Raw genomic sequence first — 25,025 nt, 5'->3', positions numbered from 1 at the left:
GTCACCATGGCAAGGGCGGGGGGGGGAGTCACAGAGCACGAGCACATATTTTTGGATAGCGAGGGTGTCCTTGGGTGGAACCAGTGCCTTATGAAGAAACGGGTCAGGTTGCCCTGGGGACTCCCTGGTCTGCCCCACCAGCTTCTCAGTTTGAGCAGCTCTCAGCATCCAGCTCCAGCACGACGGGGACGAGGGCATGGTCAAATACACACACACTTCCTCAGCTGTCCCTCCTGAGGCAAAGGCAGCAGCAGTTTTGACTGGAATAGGGCTTACATAGACTGTGCCATACATATTATAGATCTTTAAATAATAAACCAGCATCTGCCTCTCCATCACATGACTATTTTTCCTGCTTGCAGAAGAGAAGGTCTTTGACACTGCACAAAAAATGATACATCATTTTTTCCCCGTAATCAGGAGGACCCTTTGGGAGTCATGTGAGAGTTGCTCATTCAGCTATTGACCTTAAAAGTCAGTATTATTGAGCTTGAAATTGGGTACCGGGCACTTTGGTGCAACTAGCTTCACTTGTTTTCACCATCAAGCCCCTCTACTCCGCTCTCATGAGACCCCAACTGGAGCACTGCCTCCAGCTCTGGAGTCCTCAGCACAGGAAGGACACGGACCTGTTGGAGCCATGAGGAGGCCACGGAGATGCTGTGAGGGCTGGAGCCCCTCTGCTTTGAGGACAGGCTGAGAGAGTTGGGGGGGTTCAGCCTGGAGAAGAGAAGGCTCCGGGGAGACCTTCGAGCCCCTTCCAGTCCCTCAAGGGGCTCCAGGAAAGCTGGGGAGGGACTCTGGATCAGGGAGGGGAGCCATAGGAGGAGGGGGAAGGGTTTGACACTGAAAGAGGGGAGATTGAGCTGAGATGTGGGGAAGAACTTCTTTGCTGTGAGGGTGGTGAGAGCCTGGCCCAGGTTGCCCAGAGAAGCTGTGGCTGCCCCATCCCTGGAGGGGTTCAAGGCCAGGTTGGAGGGGGCTTTGATCAACCTGGTCTGGTGGGAGGTGTCCCTGCCCAGGGCAGGGTTGTGGAACTGGGTGATCTTTAAGGTCCCTTCCAACCCAATCCATTCTATGATGACAAGCTCCACAAACATCACCCCAATGCTGGGGATGGGATGTCCTGCAGAGTTTTGTGTCAAAGGGGGGAGGGAGCAGCAAGGCGGGATCCACCTGGGGATCCCCTGTGGGGGGCAGCAGCCACGTGTAAGCCCCTGGTTCTGCCACCAATCCAACACGAACCGGGGGGGATTTATTCCAGTTCATAGAGAAGACCCCATGCTGTTTACTGCCTGGCTGCCTGCTGAAACCTCTCCTTGCACCCGGGCAAGTACCTCAAGGCTTCCATCCCAAAGCACTGTTTGCAAGAAGTGGGTTCCGGATTTGGGATAACGTGGCTGTGGAAGAAGCTGCGGGAGCCAAGTAAGAAACAGAGCCAGCTGTCAAGTGGGAAATATGAAAGACAGTGCAGTGGAGGTCTGAGGAGCAGCTGTGAAACTGAAGCTTTGCAGTCCTCCTCCATGTTCTGTCCCGTGACAAACCACATGGAGTCCAAGCCTAATCCAGGGACTGGGAAGCTCCTTATCCCAGTCTTTTCCCTAAGCTGCCTCTCTTCCTGCTGGCATATCGCAGGGGCTGCCTGCATTCAGTGCCTGGAGAGAAGGAATGGCTGCATGGAGAGCCATGGGCCTAAGCTGAACTAAGTTACTTTGGGGAGGGTGAATATTTGGGCCATTAAAAAGGTCAACCCTTTGCTTATATATGCATTAGTCTTCATTCCTCTGCCTTCTCTCCAGCCAAATTTCCTTACCCAAGCTGCCAGAGGGCACACATTTTCTACCTATTTGGAGCTTTCCTGGAAGAGACAGTGATTTTCCTTCTTAAAGCGTTACACTGGAATGTGGAAGGCAGTTGTGCTCCTCAGAAATGTTTTTTTTTTTTTTCCTGATTTTGCACATTTGTCTTAAGATTTCTGTCCCAGTTTTGCAGGTGGTCTGCACACACAGGGTAATTCCAGCACACTTCTGGGAGCCATTACTGGGTTGGGTTTTTTTTGTTTTTTTTTTTTTTTTCTAAGCACAGATCACCTGCTCAGGATTTGGGAAATGAGGCCAGGATTTCCAGAACACATCAGAGGGAGAACGCGCAGCCTGGCGCACACACATGCTTGGTTCGGACTTGGAAAAGAGTGGACGGAAATCTGGCAGCTGTAAAGTGGATCAAACGAGGTAATTTAAAATTCCAGTGGCCCTGAGGAGATCCTTGGTTCCTCATACCAGAGAAATGTCAAGTATTAAATTGTTTTATTTCAAAAGGTGTCTTTATTCTGTATGTATTACCAAGAGTTAATCTGTAAGCTTCTCTGATTTATCTTCTGAATACCGTGTAGCGTCCAGACTAAGTCCTAACACATATCTTTGGCCAAGATTTTATTTTCCTCAAACTGATATAGACATTTTGTCCCGCGGAATAAACGCAGAAGGTCTGGTGCTTTGTCCGGTGACTTGTGTTTCAAACATCATTATTTATTAACATTTTCCATTTCCTTCATAGCTTTCGGATTCGGGTTACACCAGGCCTAAGAAGTACTACAGCATGAGGCTGCTTTTTCCTGTGTTGCCTGGGGAGGCTTGTAACAAATGCAATTATCCTACAGATTATCTGTTTATTTTAGAGCTTTTAAGAGCAGCAATCCTCAGCTCTTGCAATTTTGGGGGAAACTTTAGGAATTTTCAAAGGGCCCGAGCAATTACTCTGGAAGGAAGGGCAAGATCTTCAGCTGCAGATTGGAAGCTGGAGGCCATAGCCGGGTTCCCAGGTCACCGGCCCGAGTCCTGGACCAGACCAACTCAAAAGCCTTCCCAACTTCTGTTGGCAGCTCACAGCCCAATGGAACCAATAATTGGCCAAAAGGGATTAGCAAGGGCATGGATGAAGAACCCCATACCCCTTCCCCTGGTCTGAGGGGTCAGGGAGGAACCTCCGTGTTGACCTGGGGGGAAGTCCTGCTGATCATAAGCTTGATGTGTGTCAGCGATCCAGCAGAAACCATAGCTTGGCTACAGAGCACAGCTCAGGATCTGAGCCAAAATCTAGGGAACCAGTGGCATTTTTACTTAATCCAGTATTATCATAGAATCACAGAATGGTTCGGCTTGGAAGGGACCTTAAAGATCACCCAGTTCCACAACCCTGCCCTGGGCAGGGACACCTCCCACCAGACCAGGTTGATCAAAGCCCCCTCCAACCTGGCCTTGAACCCCTCCAGGGATGGGGCAGCCACAGCTTCTCTGGGCAACCTGGGCCAGGCTCTCACCACCCTCACAGCAAAGAAGTTCTTCCCCACATCTCAGCTCAATCTCCCCTCTTTCAGTGTCAAACCCTTCCCCCTCCTCCTATGGCTCCCCTCCCTGATCCAGAGTCCCTCCCCAGCTTTCCTGGAGCCCCTTGAAGGACTGGAAGGGGCTCGAAGGTCTCCCCGGAGCCTTCTCTTCTCCAGGCTGAACCCCCCCAACTCTCCCAGCCTGTCCTCCCAGCAGAGGGGCTCCAGCCCTCCCAGCATCTCTGTGGCCTCCTCTGGCCCCTCTCCAACAGCTCCATGTCCTTCTGATGTTGGTGGCCCCAGAGCTGGAAGCAGCACTGGGGGGGGTCTCCCCAGAGCGGAGCAGAGGGACAGAATCCCTCCCTCGCCCTGCTGGCCACGCTGCTGGGGATGCAGCCCAGGATGGGGTTGGCTTTCTGGGCTGCCAGGGCACGTTGCTGGCTCATGTTGAGCTTCTCACCCACCAACACCCCCAAGTCCTTCTCCTCAGGGCTGCCCTCCATCCATTCTCTGCCCAGCCTGGATTTGTTCCTGGGATTGCTGTGACCCAGGTGCAGGACCCTGCACTTGGCCTGGTTGAACTGCATGAGATTCACATGGTCCCAGCTCTCTAGCCTGTCCAGGTCCCTCTGGATGGCATCCCTTTCCTCCAGCGTGTCGGCCGCCACACACAGCTCGGTGCCGTTGGCCACCCCGCTGAGGGTGCACTCCGTCCCCCGGCCCGGGTCTCCGACACAGGTGTTGAACAGCCCCGGTCCCCGTGCCCACCCTCCAAGAACCCCACTCGGCTCTGGTTCCGAGGGAAACGGGCAACACCGCCTCACTTCCCCGCTCCAGTTCCATCGGGCTTCCCACCCCTACGAGGTCTCGCCCGGCCTCCGGGGCCAGGGCCGGCCCTGCGGGAGGGGCGCAGCCTTTGCCGCCGGGCCGACTCCTCCTCGAGGCCGGGCAAGGCCCCGCCGCCCTCACCGCCCCTATCCCTCCCTCCCGCCGCCCCGCGTCCTGCTGACAAGCAGCTGCCGGGGCTCCCACCCGGTCCGGCCGCTCCCCCCGGCCCGGCCCGGCCCTGACCAGCCCTCGGGCGGCGGCGGCGACGGGTCCCGGGGGCCGCTGCCCGCCGCCACGGCGCCGCGCCCCTCCCCGCGGCTTTCGGAAGCGCCGCCGCCAATCGCCGGACGCCTTCGCGCTGACAGGCGGCCGCCTTCACCTATCGAGTAGCTCCCTCCTTGCAAGGAACCCCGCCCTCTCGGGCGCGGCGACCAATGGGAAGAAAGGCTTGCGTTGTGGGGCGGGAGAAGAGGGCCTGCGAGTTCTCCCTTCCCTCACTGCCTCCCTCTCCCCGTTGCGCGAGGATCTCTCCTGTCGCCCGCAGGTGATTGACAGGGGGCGGCAGCCACTGGGCTGCTGCGGGCGGGCGGCGGGGCCAATGGGGCGGCGGGGGGGGGCGGCGGGCCGGGCTGAGGCGAGGCGCAGCGCCGGCAGGAGGGCGATGGTGGCGGCGTGAGGCGCGGCGGGACCCGGGCGGGCTGCCCGGCTCGGCGAGGGCGAGCGGCGTGTGCCCGGTTGCTGGCCATGAGGCGACAGGAGGAGGAGGAGGGGGAGGGCAGCCGCAGGGCGCCGCCGCAGTAATGGGAAGCGGCAGCGCTGCCCCTCGCCTTGCCGTCTGCTGCCGGGGACCGCCCGTGAGGTGAGTGCCGCGGGGCGGAGGGAGCTGCCCCGCGTCTCATGTCCCCCCCCCCCCCCGCCGCTTTCCGCTCCCCGCCCTTGGCCTTTTAATTTTTAAAGCCCCGGGGGCTGCGGGGGCGGCTGGCCGCGGAGGTGACAGGGGCCGGTGGGGCGGAGCGGGGCGCTCCTCGCCCCCGGGAGGGCCCCCTCGCAGCACGGCATCCCTGTACCCCGGGTTGCCTCCTTTGCCAGCTTGGGTGCCATCCTACCCTGCCTTCTCGCCACCTTTTGCTTCCCCGGGTTCCTAAGGAGAAGGATTTTCCCCTCCGCGCCCCGCAGGGATGCTGCTTTCCCGTGGAGGGAGAAGACCCGTCTGGGTTTCTGCTCTCCCTTCTCACCTCCCCGATGAGCGTTTCTCGGCTCAGGGTGGCGAGGCATTTCCATTTCAAGGAGGAGGATGGGGAATCCTGGGCAGCCAGGGTTCAGGAGATGCCCCTTCCTCTTTCATCCTCCTCGCCCTGGCACAGGCATTTAAGTAGTAACGCTCCCTTGCCGGCTTCTTGGCTGTTCCTCCTCCTTGGAAAGAGAAATGGGAGCGGGAGGTGTGTGTGTGTGTGTGAGAGAGAGAGGAAACAACTGTTACACCTTTTGTCATCAAGACAAAGAACTTGTCTTCGTCTCCCCGTGTCCCTCCCTCTGGGTGCATCTTGGCAGCACCTCAGCCACTTTGCATCGCTTCCCGGAGATGCTTCCTAAGGATTCGCTATGGCCCTGACCTGCCCTTTTTTTTGTTGTTGTTGTTGTTGCCAATTACGATGGTGCTGATAAAAAGGACATGTTGATATGTTTCCAAACAGGCTCGTGGTTTGCATTCCTGAAATTGCTGCAGCATTCTTATTTATTTATTTATTTTAGGGGGCGGGGGGGGGCGGGGGATGACAACAGGAAAGAGTCATCTTTTTGTCATCAGTTTTTTGTGGTTTATTGTAATTGTCTGAAAGGTACCAGATCGTGGGCAGTTGCAGCACTACGGTATGGAGTACACTAACCGATGCTTTCTCCCCCTGTCTTATTTGTCTTCCAGTCCTGTAGCCTCTACATCATCTCCTGTGTGAGGAATGATGATTCCTTGAGAGAACTTCCTTTCAATTACCTGTCTGCTCCTATTGCATGCTGCTCTGTGCCAGTGATGAGCCGTTCAGCTAGACTGGGATTTACACTGAAGAAGGGAGAGGCGGAATATGAATTGTAGACATCCCATCAAGTTCCTCGTGCGCTGTTTCTATGGTGTTTGTATATAAATCTGCTAGCGTTGGGCCCACACACTCTTAAACCTACATTGGTATTCACAGAGTTACTGCTGTGTAAGAGGACTGGTATTTTCTCGCCATCATGGCTTCAGTTTGGAAAAGACTGCAGCGTGTTGGGAAACATGCATCCAAGTTCCAGTTTGTGGCCTCTTACCAGGAGCTGATGGTGGAGTGCACCAAAAAATGGTAAGAAGCGGCTCACGTTGCTGCGCAAATGGTGGAGGAAGTTGCTGGTGCTAAAATAGGAAGGGTGTTGCTCAGTTTGTATTTTGGTGTGTGTGCGTTGGTCTTGCCTCCCCTCTCTTTCTTTTGCCTGCCTGTTGCTGAAGCAGCTGCGTGTGGTGCGTGTCTTTCCTGATGGGTGCTTTGCTGCCTGCTTATCTGGGACCTGTTGATTTTGTTCTGTACTCTGATTTTCTTAGCTGGCGTTATTATCACACAGAAGACGGTGCATTTTTTAGCTTGGCATCTGTGACTTGGTGGTGTGGTTTTGATTGTTGGGTTTTGTTTTTTTAAAAAAAAATATTTCCCAAGAGATGTTTTCCAACTTCCAACTTGACTCTTGGTGCCGAGTGTTACCTGCTCATGCTGTTGTTAGCTGACTGAGGCATTTGAGATTGGTCCTGCAGATGGTGGTGTTTTAATCTGGGGTGCATACCCATTCCCATTTTGACTTTTTTTTCACCTCAAGATGTGTTTTCTCTCCGCCTTCCTTTCCATCTTTTCATGGGAAGACGCAAGAGGCAGATCGTTGGGAATTGTCTGAAGGTATTTGTTTAGTCAGACAGGAATTTTGTGCAGCAGTGGTCCAGTTGGATGGCTTTGGAGCTGACTAGACAGCAGTTAACAGTTAATGGTATGGGTCTGGCCCATCTTCCTTCCTGTGCAAAATGAGCTTAAATAAATCTGCCAGAGAAGACTAGAAGCTGCTTTTAAATAGTCAAGCAAAGATCTCCGTTATACAAATACTTAAGTGCTGTTTTATATGTTTGGAATATTGACCTTCCTGTCATAATTCCTCACATTAGTGTGAGCCTGTAGCATCAGGGGACAGAGAAAGTACTTTCCAGACCTCATGGACTGAGATGTTCAAATTGCCTCACAATAAACTGCAGCCTCTTTTTAATACTTGGCCTTTCTTCTTGTTGGCAAGTTTGGCACTTGCGTTGGCTGCTTTCACTGGTTATGAGTAATTGCCTCTACAAATTTAAATTCTATTTCTTGGAGTTGGAAATCTGTCAAACGCGCTGCTGTCTGAAAGGAGCACCGTTGGGTTAAATTTATTATTTTTTTTTTAAAAAGTTATCTTCTTGCCTAAAATGTTTTGAAAGATTATTACGAAAGAGAAGCGTTTTGGAAGTTGAACTTGCTTTCACAGAATAAATGACAAATAAAAACACTGAAAGAGGCTCTTGTGATTATCTGATGGGATCTACTGTCTAGTTCAGGCCAAAGAGTTTTCCACGGTAATTTTGGCTTATCAGGTTTATTTCAGCAGCCGAGTTACCACTTTTGATGTTTTCTTTGCATAAACTAGCCTGTTTGGGCTTTCATTTTCACTTTGATTCAGTCCTTGCTTGAGGACTTGCAAGAATGCTTCAGCACCAAAGAATGATGATGCTGCAGCGGAGTGTTCAGATTGGATCTGCAGCCTACTGTCACTTGATTTAAGAAAAAAATCACACACAAAAGTTCTCTTGTGGACAATCTTGTTATTTTAGAAACAGTTAGCTTATTGTTTAATCATAAACTGGAGCACCCACCTAGCAAAGTGCCTGTGAAACGGCTCTTCAAAGCCTCAGATACGCAACTAATTTTTTTAAAAAAGGATTGTCTTTCTGAATCTTCGGTTTATGTTCTTGAATTTAACTATGTGCAAGAGCAGTGCTTGTGTTGGGTTATGACGAAGCAACAGTATGGTGGTGAAATATGGATGAATTCTAGGAAAAATAACAATAGGGAAAAACATCGCTTACACAGTCATTTGATTGTGGGCTTTTCTATTCTACTTCCTCTTGTTTGGAGAACCTTAACAAAAATGTTCTATAAGCGTGGAAGCTAAAATACAATATTTCTGCCATAAGTGGAACTGCTACATGAAACAAAAGGGTAAATATTTATGTATTTTGAGAACCTTCAACTAAGTCTTTCCTTAACTTTGGAGAAGGTAGTTTTGCATGTGCTGACAGACTCACTGCTTCCTCTGTTTCTAAAGCGTGTCTCTGAGTTTGGCCCATGCGAGAAGAAACCAGCAGAAATGAAGTCCAGATGCTGTTCTTGCTGAAAGCACTTGATATATATTAAGTGTCAGTGCTGTAGCCTGTAGGTTTTTTGATTGAAATGTAGTAAGCAGTAAGTTATTTTAATGTACTGGCATTTTAACAATGCAGTGTTTCTGGGGGAAAAGAATGCCCCATTCATATTTTAAAATAAATTACAATGCAGTCATAAAAACACTTGAACTGAGATGTGTTGCGCTGGAGCGTGTCCAGAGGAGAGCCACCAAGCTGGTGAGGGGTCTGGAGAACAAGTCATACGAGGAGAGGCTGAGGGAGCTGGGCATGTTTAGTTTGGAGAAGAGGAGGCTGAGGGGGGGACCTCATTGCCCTCTACAGCTACCTGAAAGGAGGTTGTAGAGAGGTGGGTGTTGGCCTCTTCTCCCAAGGGAATCATGGCAGGAGCAGAGGAAATGGTCTGAAGTTGTGGCAGGGGAGGTTTAGATTAGATATTAGGAAGAATGACTTTCCTGAGAGGGTGGTCAGGCACTGGAACAGCCTGCCCAGGGAGGTGGTGGAGTCCCCATCCCTGGAGGTATTTAAGAAACGCGTAGACATGGCACTTCAGGGCATGCTCTAGTGCCCGAGATTGTGGGGGTCTTTTGTGTGTGTATGGTTGGACTTGGTGATCTCAGAGGTCCTTTCCAACCATGAAGGTTCTGTGACGTGTCTGTGAGCAAGGATTGTGCGTGGCCAAAACGGGCTGTGGGCCTGTCTCTGAACTGCTCCCTTCGGTTGGGTTTACATGGCTCCAACTCTTCAGAAAAATGTCTTGTCTTTTAGAATATTTTGGTAACCTATTGCATGTGGTTTGCAGCGTTGTGTGTGTGCTTCTGCTTGGCTTGAATGCTTTTTGTCTCCTCTGAACTTGTATTGATATGGGCTTTTTTTTTTTAATTTTATTTTTTTTACTTAATGTTTGGAATAGCTCTTGCTCTCGTTTCTGGAGTTATGCTGGCTGCGTGGGAAGTCGCTACCGCTCCGGTGCTGCTGCTTCATTCTTGGAAATGATTATCTCTAGATACAGCAGCATTTGTCCAGCACAGGCTGAAACTCCCTCCTCGTGCTTTCTCGGTTCTAATTTCTGAATCTTGTCTCTGTTAACGATGAAAGACCACCGCTCTGAGATGATTGCTTTTCGCTGGTGGTGCATTTGGGGGGGGCGATGAGGAGTTGTGATGGAGTGTCCAGTGTTGTCACTGTTTCATTAGAAAAACCCAATTTTCAGGTAATTAACATGGCTGAGCTGCTTTTGTGGCATTCTGGCTGCTCCTGCTGACCCAGACCTAATTATTGTGGCTGCTCAGTACCTTTGAAAAAATCGAGCAGTTAGTTAATTTAGAACCTTTCATTAAAAATAAATAAATAAATGTAGCCTTGGTCTTTAATATGGCTCCATGACTCCTGCTACTGTGGAAATGTAATGCTTTGCATTAATCATATAAGCACTTGATTATTTTTTGGAAGGGCGCTTGCTTGGCTGTGCTGGAGTGTGTCATCCTCTGCTTATCCTTGGAATAAGCCGGGGCAGGGCAGGATTTTCCACCCAGCCTCACCAGTGAGCTGCAGCCCTGGCCTGGAAGGACACTGGGTGGTAGGAGGGGGTTAATTTAGTCCTCCTTGGATAAAATCAGAAATCGGTCTCGTGCATTTTGCTTAGGCTTCTAGGAAAGAAAAGTTGTGTTTGCTGCTCTGTGCCGTGGGAGCAGGCTGTGAGAAGCCCAGGTCTCCTGCTGGTCCCGTGTCAGCCCTGACAGCCCAGCACGCACCTCCCGAGCTGGAGGGCTCTCTTCAGGACACCGAGTCAAGGCTTGTCCCAGGGACAGGCTCACAGGGAGCCTCACGGGAGGAACACACTCCTTTGGACCAGGGATCAGTGCCAGTACTTGGACCTGAAGCTGTGATGGCGGTTTCACAGAGCTGCTGAAGCATCTAGTGCTGAACACATGAGCTCTCTGGGATGGCTTTTGTGTTTCCTTATTTTTGTGTGATACCTTGCAAGTCAAGAACTCAGTAGAGGCTTCAAGTGTAGTATTGACTGGTTTCCACAGAGAATGGCCTGACTTACAGAGGTGAGGTTGCCAAGTTCCTCATACGTCAGTGTCCGTTAGATGCTTTCATGAGCAAGAAAGCTGCTCACCTCAATGTAGGTGCTCGCTGCTTGAAAACTTAACTGCTTTTGGAGGCTTTTCTATGGGATTTGCCATTCAGCAGTTGCTTTAGAGGCAAAGAAATGCGTTATGTTTTACAAAGTTTGGAATACTTGTCATGTCCTACATGAATTGCTTTGCTTTTAAATCCCGCTTAAAAATACAGTGACGTTCTAAAAGGGTTAAACTTTTCTTGTACGTTGCCTTAGCTGAAGGCAGGCTTCATTTCCATGAGGCAACTTCCCTATTTTTGTATCAATTAGGTATGGTCTGAAGTAGGTCCTGTATTTTCAAATATACGTCTTTCTCTTTTGGAAATGAAGTGATGCTTAATCTTCCCCCCCCCCCCCCCCCCCAAGAGTAGCTTTAGCCATCTGTTTTCCTCTTCTATTGTAGTTTCATAACTGGATGCTGCAGGAATTCTAAGATTTGGCATGCGCTGTGCATGGGAGAGAAATGAGCTTTTTGAGATTCCACGGTTCGCACCAGTCTGCTTGCCTTCTGGCCGCTGCTTTCCAGCAAACTCTCCAGTGCCGAAGGCCACCGAAAGAACTGGAGTTAACTGGTGGCTGTAGAAATCCTGGGGGGTTGGCGCTGGGGGGTCAGGCTGTTGAATTCCTGGGTTCATTTCCTGGCGTTGCATGGTTGTTAGGAGGGGATTTTGTGAGCACCTAAGCATTTTTAATTATTAAGGATGATGGCATTGAAACGTGTGACAGTAAGAGATACAGTTAGAGGTGAGTTCAGGGCCTGTGAGTTAGTTTTGCTGGGAACCATGCTTTTTGTCACGGGCTTGCTCTTCGGAGGTTTTGATGGGGTTTGCATTTGTGTGTTAGCCATGGAGCTATACCATAGCCAAGCTTGTGCAAGGAAAGCATCAAGCAATTTCTCCTGCTTTTTTAGCTTTCCTTCTTCTCAATTAAATCGTACTCTGGCCTTACAGTCTTCATTGAGATCTCTGAGTCCACACTAAATAATCTCCATCTGCAAATACACTTCAGTGCTTTCTTCTCCATTCATTTCCAGTTTTGACTGAGGACTTTTTGAGGGCTTAAATTATGCGTCAAACTTATTCTTTCCACAGAATCACCACTGGCTGCCTTGCAGGTCAGTCTTGTCCCTCTCCTCCCGCCATCAATTAAAGCATGCTTACTGTCCATGCACAAAAGCAGTTTTCCTCTGCCACCTTGCATCTCTCTTCAAGGATTTTCTTTTGGATAATAAGAGATTTCAGACATGTAGACCTGCTTCTTTGGGCTGTCTGCCTGACTTTTGTCGGAAGGTTCTTTACCAATCCTGACTCCTTAACGCCAGCTGCTTTCCTTCCCTCCATTACTAAGCCAGCCTCATGGGCCCTTTCATAGCCCTATGGCTGTGCCATGGACCACAAGTTTGGGATTGCTCGTCAGAATTGTTGGTTGCCTCTTGTGCAATGAAGAGGTTTCAGTAGGAGGGGTGTGGGTCTGTGAGAAATCTTGCTTGCTGCTGAATTTTTAATCTCGTCAGTGCTGCATAATCCTATATCCATTTTCTATTTGCAGCAGCTCTTTGAGAGTATTTGCAAATCCGTGTCCGGTTTCTAAAAGACCTCATTGGTAGGAGCAGGCATGAAGTTTGGTATCTATAAGGTAGAAAGGTTTGGGTTTGTCATAAATACCTGTTCTGAGTTTCATTTGTCTTTGAGAGACAGAATTCTTTCCAGCAATTCTTTGACATAGTTTGCTGTCCTAGCAGTAACAAAAATAATTGTGTAAAGCAGAAGATACTAGGTTATATCCAAGTTGTAGACGATTCCATCCTAATGGTCTGTCATTCATTTGTTGAAAGGGGTGAAAATGTCTCCTTGAATAAATAAAATGTGCTAATTTACATTCTAACACAGCTTTATTTTTTTTTTTTTTTGAGAGAGAAGCTCTGTGTGTGTGTGTGTGTGTGTGTGTGCAACTTCCTTGCAGAGCTTTACAGATAGATAAGCCCTGTCTCTGTTCCAGCAGGCGCTGCATTCCACGCACACAGCGAAGTACAGGTGCTGTCCCTTTGAACCCAGTGCACTTGAGCTGCAATAAAGATTACTATTATTTTGTCAGGATTGGATCCCTCTGAATGCTCTTTGTGTTGTGAGGTTAAATAAAATAGAATATTTTGACATTGTGTAGGCCTTGTCCGAGCTGAGGCTCCAGTCTCTGGGCCTGCTCAGCCTGGATAGTGCCAGTCTGTTGCTTCAATTAGTTTTTAATTGGTCGGAGAGAGCCCAAGTCCCTTTCACAGCTCAGTGTGAATAAGGCGAGGAGGAGGCGGCGGCCGATAAGGTTGACTAAATCTGAGGAAACTCTTCTTATAAACCAAACCCTTCAGTTACCGTGGTCAAAGCATTCTGCTTGGGTGGCTTTCTGAGAACATGGGGGCGGAGGGGGGGGTGTTGTTTGTTTACTCCTCAAAGCTTTCCCAGTTTACTCTGAACATGTGAAGTGTCCTGTGGGTTTCCCTTTCCTCTTCCCCATTGCCCCCTGGGGCAGAAGCTAGCCCTGGCAGGCTGTTGGTTGCCCCACTGTGGGACGCTGCCCTCTACTCCCGGCTCCATTCCCTGTGCCCCACAGTGGACTCTGGAACGCGGCTGAACTTTTGTTCCTTATATTAAGATATGCACGCGGCGGTGTGTACGGGAAATAAAGCCGTCCTTGTTTTCTTCCTCTTGTTGTCTCTGAAAAATGTCTGTTATGCAGCACGGCGTTTGTGTGAGCGCACCAGGGCCTCGCAGCTGGGAAGCTGTATGTGTTGGCAGTTGACATATGGGGTAGTTGTGGCTGTTGGCACCTGGAAAGGGACTGGGGAGCTAAAATTAGCAGAAACATAACTAACATTGCTGTCGTCTAAGGCTCCGACTCGTGAGGCTTTCTGGATTCAAGAGTGGGGCTGAGACGTCACTGTCCCCGAGCGGTGGGACCTTCCCCCGCGTCCCCGCGGCAGGATGCTGGCAGGGCCGGCTGGTGTGTTAGTGCTGGCGGCCACCCGTTTTGACTCCTATTGGTAAGGTGAGCATGAGCCACGGTGGCCGAGGAGCGCACGCACCTCCCTGACGCTGCCCTGGGGAGGACAACCTGCCGGAGGGATGCGATGGGCCTCGGAAAGGGCTTCAGCTCCATCCCCCAGCCCCTGAGTCAGGGCCCTGTCGCCGCAGGGCTTCCAAGCAGACAAGCTTGTGAGATGAATCAGCCCTTCTCAACTATCGTTTCCAGCTGCCTGTAAAGATGAGCAGTGCAGAAGTCATTCTCGTTTGCCTGTTGAGCTTTTTTTTGTAGTGGAAAGTTGTTATTGGGGGTTCTTTTGTTATTTCTTTTTTTTTTTTTTTTTTTTAATTATTATTATTTAAGGAGACTTTCTTGAGGATTGCTCCAAAGCTGTGGCCAGGCTCTGCAGCTGCTTAACTGTCTGCAGCTGCTGAACTGAGATCTCTGTGGCTCTGTGTATTTATTTTAGCACAAACTGGTTTTGGGTTTTATTTCGTGTGCACACTCGGTCTCCCGCAGTCTGTGGGCTCTGTTTTGGGTGAGCTGCTGTGTTGGAGCCTGACAGCGCACCAGCAGATCTGATCTTTCTTTTCTGATAGATCTGTTTTGAAGAATGACTTTGGTGCTGAGCAAACATCACAAGGAGAAAATAATTTCTAGTTCCAAGGGCAACAGAATTTAAACAATCGGGCATTTTTAAGACTACCATATGGCATCAGTTTGGACTCCCATATCACCATGGCGGTGGGAGATGTGTGTTTTGGTGGGTGTGCAGCTTTGCTGGCAGCGTATATTTATCTCCATCTGTTGGGACAAGCCCTGTCACCTTTCTTTAAGGCCAAGCAGACCAAAGACATCCCCTAGGTCAGCTCTGGGCTTTCCATTAGCTACATTGCTGCCTGATGCTAAAGATGACAGTTGTCTTCACCTTCTAATGCACCGATGCCTGTGCTTTGAAATCCAGTCTCATAAACTGACTTTCCCCTCCCAGCTGTGCTTGGAAAGAGTATTTGCGTAGCCAGTGTTGTTAATATCAAAAGCCATGTTAAGTGAAGTAATTGGAGAATCTGGACCGTTGAATAGAGCTGGCAGCACGTTGTAGGCTGCCACTCGGCATGCACCGTGAGCTTCTTTTGCTTTCAGTGACTGCTCATGAAGTAAACTCTGAATCCCTCTGTTTATGGCAGTACATAGGAGGAGATTTAAAAGGACAGAGAAGAGCTGTCAAAACAGCTTAATTCTCTTTTTCCAGCAAAGAACTAACTCAGCAGCCTGTAAATTTCCAAACCGACCTGTTGCTGATTTATCTGTGGTTCATCAGCAGAGGACTTAACTTTGGCAGCTCCTGGTGACACCTGATGTGATTATGGCTCTGGCCACGTTGGCAGGTGGGTGAGTCTGTTTGGTTGTTCTTCACTGCCTGGCTGGGTTTTTCTGCTGGTTCTACCGGCCCTCGCTTGGGAAACTGATTTAGTGGTTTGTCTCTTCCTGTAGGTAGCCCGAGCAATAGTTTAGAAAGCTGTGAAAAATTTCAAGAGAACAAGATTTTTTTTTTTAACTCCTTCTTCGCTTAAGTGCAGATCTTAACTGGATAGAATACTTGGAATAAGTGTATCTTTTATGAATATTCACTCGCTCAACTTAACTTCCCCTTGCATTCCTTTGTCTTTGACATGTAAGAAAATTTTAAGATGGAAAAGTCCTGACCCATTTTTCACCACTTTCTCTCATATGGCAAAAAGCAAAAGAATCTAGCACAGTGTTCCTTGGCTTTGAGGCATATTTGGGATGGTTTCTGTTTACTGTTAGCACTTTTAAAAAAGATCCTTTTTTTAAAACACCTATGGCGATGGTGTTTTCATCCCCCTTTATTTGGATTTGCGCATGTAGAAAAGGCTATTTGGGGCCGTAGGTTTTGGTTTTTCATTTTCTTGCTAAAATAGTTTCCTTTCCTCCATTTAGATGGCTGCTCTGAGCTCCGGTGTCTGCATACCCTTTCAGAATACTGAGGCATAAACAATCTTAAAACAGTAAACGAATTTTTTTTTCCTCATGGATACCTTTTTTCATGTAGTAAATGGGATTTTTTTAATTTTTTTATTCTGGACTGAAAGATGACCAAGAATAATCTTAACATCCTGAATTCTTCTAGCGGCTGATGTAATCGTGGGATTTTTTTGACAGAGGATTGAGAAAGTGTGTGTGATCACCCGTAGTGCTAGAATTGTAAACATCCAGTGCTTGAGACATGATGCCTCCTTTAGTCCATGGCTGTAAGACTGTCCAGGAGTGGGGGGGAGGAGGAGGCAACTCTTCGTTCCTGCCCCCACGTTTCGCTTCCCTCTTTTCCGGGGTAAATGCCCTGCCAGCTGAAAGCAGCTGCACAACAGGGGAGTGCTGGAATGTGGTCCTAACAGAGAGCTCAGCAAAGGATGGTGCAAGGGGCTGCCCCCGACACATGGTCTGCTGCCTGTGGGCCTCATCACAGCCCCTGGTGCCTCCACACCAATGCTGCTGTTGTTTTTCTGGAGAGCTGGGACAGCCCTTTCTTCTGGGCACACAACGCCGTTGTGGTCGATGGGGCCCTGCTGTCAGTGGGGAGGACAATTTAGCTTGCTGTGGTGTTGGTTTTTGAACCCTGGGGTTCTCCCATGGTTTTACCTTTGCTTCTCCAGGTTCAGCCTGGAGAAGAGAAGGCTCCGGGGAGACCTTAGAGCCCCTTCCAGTCCCTCAAGGGGCTCCAGGAAAGCTGGGGAGGGACTCTGGATCAGGGAGGGGAGCCACAGGATGAGGGGGGATGGTTTTAAACTGAAAGAGGGGAGATTGAGATGAGATGTGGGGAAGAACTTCTTTGCTGTGAGGGTGGTGAGAGCCTGGCCCAGGTTGCCCAGAGAAGCTGTGGCTGCCCCATCCCTGGAGGGGTTCAAGGCCAGGTTGGATGGGGCTTTGATCAACCTGGTCTGGTGGGAGGTGTCCCTGTCCAGGGCAGGTGGTGGGGCTGGGTGATCTTTAAGGTTACTTCCATTCTATGATTCTATTAAAATGTTCTCATGTGATGTTAAAATGTGCCTGAATTTTCTGTCTGGCCAGCAACATTCAGTGTTGTATCAGAAAGTTTTAGGAGACAATTTCAACCAAAGCTTATGGGGGTGGAAACCTCCAGCTATTATTTCCGTGGGTTGTAGGACCTCTGGGTAGAAGAGAGGAGTCTTGGTCAGACCCTGTGGCTGCAGGTAAAAAGCCAGTAACTCTGCCTTTTATTAGACACTGGAGAATCTGCAAGGGCAGAAGCTGCTGGCAGCCTGACCACTTTCTCCCTGCCTGGAACTCCAGGTTTGTTTCAGTTGGTGCTTCCATGCAGCCCTTTGCAGGAGTGTATTTTTGGAGCTGGTAGCTACTGGATAATGTTTCCTTCCTCCCCATCTCTTGCTGTTGCTGCCTTGGGAGATGCTGTATCTCCAGGGAAGGTGGCAGTCACTTGTGGGTCACCTGGACCTGGTGCTCAGTGGTCACCTTGCCTGTTATTGGTAACTTCAGTACTGCTGGCCGTGGGGCTAATGTCGATGTACCACCACTACAGTCCCTCCTCTGCTTTCCAATTGCTCTACCAGGAAACAGGAATATGGAAATTTTTGCCAATAGATTTAACCTTGTTCCCTGGAGTGAACCCTAATAAAAGTATTTACAACGCACAAAGACTGCTTCTTCCGGGGGGGGGGGGGAAGTGCTGACTTCAGTAAAGAAATTTGTTTCAGACAAATTTATTCTTAGGGAAGTAGAGCATGTACTGTAGGGGGAAAAATAATACTTCTTTTAGCAACAGCTGTTAAAAGGAGGGTGCTTGCTTGGTTTGCAATTAATGATAAAGTCAACCAACTGTGATTTCAAAAAAAGAAAATAAACTTGACTTTAGGAAGACTGCAGTTTACCCTGACCTGTTTATGTCCACCTCCTTGTGAGAACCGTCAGTAGCTCTTGTGGTTGACAAAAGCCCATTAAGGCCCGGAGAAGCAGAAACGTGCTGCCTCTTCAGCCCCACAGAGTGGGTTTTCTGCCCTCCTCTTCCCGTGGGCTCAGAGAAGACTTGGGTAGGTTTCCCTCAGGTCTTCTCCTACGAGGTTAGTCTCTTGGCTGCCCCAGGAGGCCTTGAAAAATGGTTGACCTTGCAGCTTTTTATGTGGGATATTTACTGGTTGCGTTTCAGTGTTGCTCAGGGATGGGCAGGACCATCGGGGAGGCGAGGGGACGGGGAAGCAGAGGCAGCAAGGCTTTTCTACCCGTTTAAATGTCTTCTGCTCTGCCTGTCCAGGGTAACACCAGGCAGATCCTGCTGGGTGTGGAGATACAAAAACGGCGACCTAAGTACGAGCAACCCACATGCAAAGCAAAAATAATTATTTCAGAGAACAGCCACGGAGCCGCCTTGTACTTCTGCTGATGCCATCTCTTTGGTTAGCACGGGTTTTATTGTTGGAGTCTTAACTTCTTCTTACCCTGAATGTCCCTCTCAGCAAAGGAGAAGTTAAAATCAGCAGGGAGGCATTTCTGGAAGCTGGTAACATGTGACAGAGAAGTCTGTCACTTGTACCTAGTATGTACAAATCAGTAGTTCAAGATGCAATGTACATATGTAAAATCAAGGTATGCTGAAGGACCACATCAGAGTAGGGGAAGCCTGGATGCTGCTGCTGAACAGAAGAAGGAGTGGCTGTCACTAGAAAGGGACAAACCTTGTTCACCCTTGGTTACTCTGGGAGACTCCCAGGTGTGCTGTGGGGCACATGGACTGAGCAGGGCCAGGAAACCTCACTTTCCTTACAGCCCCAAGCCATCTTACTGGTAAATTTAAGTCATTTTAAAATAGTGAAGTATTCCATGTTACTGAAATGCTCAACATTGTAGTAAACCTCAGGCCTTTATTCTACTGAATATAGTTCCTTTCAGCTGTAAGCAGATTTCTGGGTTTTAATTCAGACAGATGTTTGCTCACCCAGGTCACATAAAATTCTTACGAAAATGTGCCCACTTCAAAATGGGAACTTACTGTGTTGTGCTGAGCTTTCAGACTCGGTTTTGCTGACCAAGCAAATGCACGTATGTATACTCGGACCCAATCTATACGCAGCAGCTCCGCTGTTTCACTGTGCCGTGGCAATCCATGTCACACAGCGCCTGTTCTTCCTTTATAGATAGGAGGCAGCAGTACAGAAGTACGTGATCTAGAGACATTTTCATGGAAATAGCTGCACAGCCCATTTAAGCACTTCTGTGGCAAAATACGGTGTGTTTGTATTTCTGATTGTACCAGAACAACTATTCCAGTTCAGAGTAGCTTCCCTTATGGAAGCGGTTTTATTGTCACAAAAGCTGCCCTGAGCAAGCCTCGATTATGGAAGAATGTTGTGCCTCTGCTTGTGCCAAGGGAGCAGTAACCCATCGTACTCGCATCCCGAAGTCTGGATCCTAAACCCAGCACTACGGGTCCCAGCATCGGTGCTGGCTGCTCGTCTGTCACTGGTGGGAGTAAATCTGAAATGAGGCTTTGCTCATACACAGATCTTAACGTTTCACTTTCGTAATTCACAGTAGTCACAATTCTTTCAGAAACTATTTGCAAAGGGAGGTTCCGTCACCTCTTGGTGAACGCCAATTATGATTTCACCTCCCTGTGAGTGGCTGCGATAGTAACAACTACACTGTTAAAGAAGAAACCTACATTTAAAGTGTTCCAGGGATTCTTTCTGTGCTGCATGAAAACAAACTGCATTATTTAAATATTTCTATCTTTAAGACACAGGTAGAAAAAGTCTGGCTATTAATATCATATGATGTTAAAAAAAAATTCTGAGTGCCTTTGAAAGGAGTTACTTTATAACATTTTGTTTGCGAAGGATGATTTATAACTTTGTAAATAAAACTGCAGTATGTGTCTGGTCTTCCCCCCTCTGCTCTGCCCTGGTGAGGCCACATCTGGAGGACTGTGTCCAGTTCTGGGCTTCCCAATTCAAGAAGGACAGGGAACTGCTGGAGAGGGTACAGCAGAGGGCTACAAAGATGATGAGGGGCCTGGAGCATCTCTCTTGTGAGGAGAGGCTGAGGGACTTGGCTCTTTTTAGTCTAGAGAAGAGAAAACTGAGGGGGGATCTGATCAATGCCTATAAATACTTAAAGGGAGGGTGTCAAGAGGACGGGGCCGGTCTTTTTTCAGTGGTGCCCAGGGATAGGACAAGAGGAAATGGGCACAAACTGGAATATAACAAGTTCCAGCTAAACACGAGGAGGAACTTCTTCACTTTGAGGGTGGCAGAGCCCTGGAATGGGCTCCAGCACCAGGGAGGTGGTGGAGTCTCCTTCTCTGGAGACATGCAGAACCCACCTGGACATGTTCCTGTGCAACCTGCTCTGGGTGGACCTGCTTTGGCAGGGGGGTTTGGACTAGATGATCTCCAGAGGTCCCTTCCAACCCCATATCATTCTGTAATTCTGTAATGTGATTTTGCTCAGTTCAAATTGATGTCCTGATCTGTTCAACCTGATGTGTCCTTATATTGTCACCGTGTTGTATTTTCTTCCCGGTGTCTGTGTAAGTGGTGTTCCATACCGGTGTCCTGTGCCGGTTCCCGGGGGGTGATGTGGGGAGGGCAGGAATAACATGACGCTCGCAAGAGCAGCACTTACATGCTCTTACCTCTTGGTGCATTTATACACCGTTACATTTACACTTTGGGCTTTTGGAGCTGTTTATTGTATCAAAGCATGGTTTCTCGCTCTCTTTTTGAACCTAGGAAGTTGGGTTTGTACACATGGAGCTGTGAGAGTTTAATTTTTTTTTAGTATCCCAAGGCAAGTTCCCAGCAAAGAAATCGCACACAGTGTTCTCTCTCACTACCCTGATATAGCCAGAAGCTGTCGAGTAGTTTTTTTGAGAGTACTGAAAGAGGTTGTAGAAGCAGCTCTATATGTTTTCAGTTACTAAAAGTAGCAGTAGAAGTTACTTTTGTTCCTTACATAAATAATTCTGTGTCAGTTGGGTTAGCACCTTCATGTGTTCAGAGCAGACTCGATAAATTCTGTGCGGGTTTTTTTCTGCGTAGATATTTTTGATTTGGAGGAGGAAATAGTCCTCTCTGCTTCTCGTTCTGCTGGAGAGCATGGTCTAGTGGTGGAAACGACAGAAGTCAGAAAATCCTGGTTCCACACTAGGCTCCCTTTCAGATTCCCTTGTAACCGTGGAGACAAGTCATCTTTCTATCGCTCCCTAATTTGCGTGCGCAAATCATCTTCCGTCAACTTTCCCACAGTTTTATGTCCACAATTACTTATAAGTAGGATTTATGTCTGCCGTGAAAGGCCAGAAGGTAGCAGCTCTCCCTTCGGTGGTAGTGGTGCAAAACAACTAAAAAAGGTGCTTTGCTGCGTGGAAATAAATATCAAGGGCTGACAGTTTCTCTGCACAAAAAAGTCTGCAGCTGCACAGTTCCATTATTAATCCAGTCTTACGAGACTGCTGTGTGATAGAGAAAAATGATCCCCGCTTTATATCTCTGAAGCTGAAATACAGAGAAATGTTGGAGAAGGTGCAAGAAACCCTCTCTGTGCTGATGGGGATTGCACGGGTGCAGATTTACGGTAGCAAGACACTGCGTAACTGAGGAGGAAACTGCAAGTTGTATAACTTACAAAAATGCCCCCTCCCTCCTTTTTTTTTTTAACCCCACTGTGAATCGTGTTACTAATGAGGTCATTTAGCAGCGCGTTTGGTCACAGGCAGTCAGAGTGGGCACCGTTCTGCAATGTATTTCAATGTATAATCAAATATTAATGTATAATCAATAATTATAATAATGATAAAATAATAATAATAATAACGTATAATCAAAGTGCTGTATTGAGGCGGAGCAGGACTGGGGGAAGTGGCGCCCAGGAGGAAAATGGGAATGGTAATTTTGGAGGGGAGGTGGCCACACCATCCCTGACCTACGGTTACCGACGCAGGAGCTTAAGCAAGCTTTTTGTTGTGGGGAGGGGTTGTAGTTTGTTTTCTATTTATTTTTCCTTTGAGTGTTGTGTAATTAAGAGTATGTGTAATGGAGAAATGTCAGGTTGAGGGGAAGGAAGTAATTTGTGCTAGGGTCTAAGTACATCCTTTCTGGATTGACGTTTCTAAAATATTTTCTCCAGTGGTGGTGATATATTAGAAAACAACAATAGCCGTGAAGACCAAGCTTCTCTTCAGCGGAGGTGATGGATGCCTGCAGCACGTAATTGCTCTTGAAAGGCTACATGTTGATTACTCCAGTGCAAAAAGTTCAGGGGACCTACACTGTTTGTGTCAGATTCACACAGAATCACAGAATCTTCGTGTTTGGAAGGGACCTTTGAGATCATCGAGTCCAACCATACACACACTAAGAAAACCCAACCCAACAATTCACTTGGAAATCGTTGTGACACCATGCCTGACAGTTCAAATTGCTTTAAAAGAGGTGTTTTTGTAGAAACTGTAGCACTAAATGAAGGAAGAGAATTCGTTAAGGTCTGCGAAGACTTTTGGGACTAAAGCTGACAGGATAGAGCTCAGTTAAAGCTCCACCAAAGCTGTGGCTGCACAGCAGGATATAGGTTTATCATTACTGCGATATGATCGGAGCTATTGGAATATTCTGCTTAAGCTTGTTGACTTTAATATAAGCATACACTGGTTGGATTAGAACTGCTGATCTGAACTTACTCTGTGATGTATTTTCTGCTCAGACTTCAGGTGATAGCTGCTTCTTTCATATCACATCCACCAAATCAGTCCCAAAATCTAATGCTTGTGGAAGAGAGAATGTGAAAATTTTGGGGGAAAAGTAACGTGTTATTTCCTACCCTTAACAAATGCCAAGAATGGTATGCAGAGTGTATGTTGCTGTTATTTTACTTGTTTGTTGCTCCAGCATATCTGTCCTGTGACTTAGAGTGTAACAAGAGATAGGGTAGAATATGAGACTTTTGAAATATTTATGAGGCTAAACTGTGAGAGCCGCTCTTGAGTTTGCCCAGAGACAGGCTCAACTCCTGACTCTGCCTCTCCAGAGAGAGAAGCAAACTCTGACTCTCTGGAGAAGTGGTGATGCTTTCACCTGTTTCAGAATTGCCCATCTGGTTCGTTGCTGTTTCTTGAAGACCAGGATGGTACAGAAATCAAACGCTTCAAAGCCAGAAGAAAAGCATAGGTGCCTGTTCTGTCTATGGGGCTCTTATTTATGTGATGAAGCTGACCATGTGGCATCTTTACCTTTGGGATATTTTCTCTTTGATTGCTTGATCCTTTTTTCCCTGCTTTGGGTGTTCTAGCTGTAAGGCCCAAGGGTGCACGTGGTCTCTATCCAGGTCTTAGGGGAGGTAAGAAGGGAAAGGGAGAGCACTGCTGAGGAGAAGAGAGAGCCTGCATCTGTCTTCAAATCCTGGGGTCGTTTGGACCTGGAGAGGTTCATTCATGTTAGGGAAAGCGGGAAGTGTCCCCTGTGAGAGCTTGTCTACCCTTTGGCAGTCCTGGGTCCCAATTTCTCTCTGCCATCTTCTGCCATCCTGTTGCTGAGGGCCGTGCTTCATTTCAGAGAGCAGCCCTGAGGAGAAGGACTTGGGGGTGTTGGTGGGTGAGAAGTTCAACATGAGCCAGCAACGTGCCCTGGCAGCCCAGAAAGCCAACCCCATCCTGGGCTGCATCCCCAGCAGCGTGGCCAGCAGGGCGAGGGGGGGGATTCTGCCCCTCTGCTCCGCTCTGGGGAGACACCCCCCCAGTGCTGCCTCCAGCTCTGGGGCCACCAACAGCAGAAGGACATGGAGCTGTTGGAGTGGGGCCAGAGGAGGCCACGGAGATGCTGGGAGGGCTGGAGCCCCTCTGCTGTGAGGACAGGCTGGGAGAGTTGGGGGGGTTCAGCCTGGAGAAGAGAAGGCTCCGGGGAGACCTTGGAGCCCCTTCCAGTCCCTCAAGGGGCTCCAGGAAAGCTGGGGAGGGACTCTGGATCAGGCAGGGGAGCCATAGGAGGAGGGGGAAGGGTTTGACACTGAAAGAGGGGAGATTGAGATGAGATGTGGGGAAGAACTTCTTTGCTGTGAGGGTGGTGAGAGCCTGGCCCAGGTTGCCCAGAGAAGCTGTGGCTGCCCCATCCCTGGAGGGGTTCAAGGCCAGGTTGAATGGGGCTTTGATCAACCTGGTCTGGTGGGAGGTGTCTCTGCCCATGGCAGGGTTGTGGGACTGGATGATTTTTAAGGTCCCTTCCAGCCCAAACCATTCTATGATTCTATGATTTGTGGGCTGGTGGAGGGCTGTCCCTTTGGAGTTAGGGTCGCACACATTGGTCAACTTGCCTGGGTGAAAGCCGGTGGCGTGTCCCCACACGTGCTGCTGGGGATGGGCCGCGTGCGGTCGATGGGGCTAAGACACTCTGGTTTTACTGCGTGTCTTTAGGGAAGAGTCTTGAGCTGGGAGGCTGGACCTCGCGGAGGCTGACTGCTCCTAGGAGCTGTTGTGCCACCCACGCGCGTCAGGTTCTGCCACGGGGAATCCCATCCTGCTCCTTTTGGGGAACTCAGAGGTTTCTTCACATTGTTCCAGTCTGGCTCTGGTTTACATTTGAACTTAATAGTTTTCTCCAAAACCCTTATTTTCATTGGCTTCGTAGTTTGAGGGTTTTAGTGCCCCAAAGCATCTTTGAATGTTAACTGCATTGAAATGAATGAGCGAATTCACAGCTCGTTTGGTACAATATTGTTTGTCTGGCTGCAGAACAAACCCCTCTATATGTTAAAACTGAGCTCTAGCTTTTCAGGCAGAGCGGTGAGAAATAAGAACCCTGACTCTCCCGCAATGAGAGGGGTTAAAGGCTTGGTCCCTCTCTGCCTTGTGCCAGGTCAGGTCCCGCTGAGGACGAATGTCACATCTCTTCTGGTGGAGGGCTGCGGGGAAGAAAAGTGGTTGAGAAGGCGTCGGTACCGCGCGGGGTAACGTGTTAGACAGCAGGAGCTAGATGTGCCAGCGCTCATCTGTCAAAGCCCAAGAGACAAGGTTAAATTAACAGATCAAGCTGAGATAAGTGTTTTGTGTAAGGTCTTGTCTATGCTCAGAGACTGGAAAAGTTAAGGAGAGCTGACGTAAAGCATGAAGTGCATAAATAAAGCCGTGCTGAACCCTCTTGTGAATGCTCTCATTCAGGAGATTCGCTCTTCCCTGCGGTAGCCCAGAGATCTTCGTTTTCCTGAGCCTTCCTCCCCATCCTGCTCGTGGTGCCGGAGCGGGGGCTTGC

General features: G+C 48.8%; 1 protein-coding gene across 2 annotated transcripts in view; it reads left to right on the top strand.

Annotated features, from left to right (window-relative positions):
- Positions 1-4,779: 4,779 nt before the first annotated feature.
- EHBP1 (EH domain binding protein 1) overlaps positions 4,780-25,025 on the top strand; it is a 238,442-nt gene continuing 218,196 nt past the window's right edge. For both annotated transcript variants that reach the window (XM_074150615.1, XM_074150614.1), the window contains exons 1-2: positions 4,780-5,012; positions 6,075-6,486. In XM_074150615.1, the coding sequence (XP_074006716.1) occupies positions 6,383-6,486 (104 nt within the window). In that variant the 5' untranslated portion in view covers positions 4,780-5,012; positions 6,075-6,382. The remainder of the gene's footprint in view (positions 5,013-6,074; positions 6,487-25,025) is intronic.

This window comes from Numenius arquata, chromosome 7, assembly GCF_964106895.1.
Source record: "Numenius arquata chromosome 7, bNumArq3.hap1.1, whole genome shotgun sequence".
In the NCBI taxonomy this organism is placed as follows: Eukaryota; Metazoa; Chordata; class Aves; order Charadriiformes; family Scolopacidae; genus Numenius; species Numenius arquata.
This window is presented reverse-complemented; position numbering and strand designations above follow the sequence as displayed.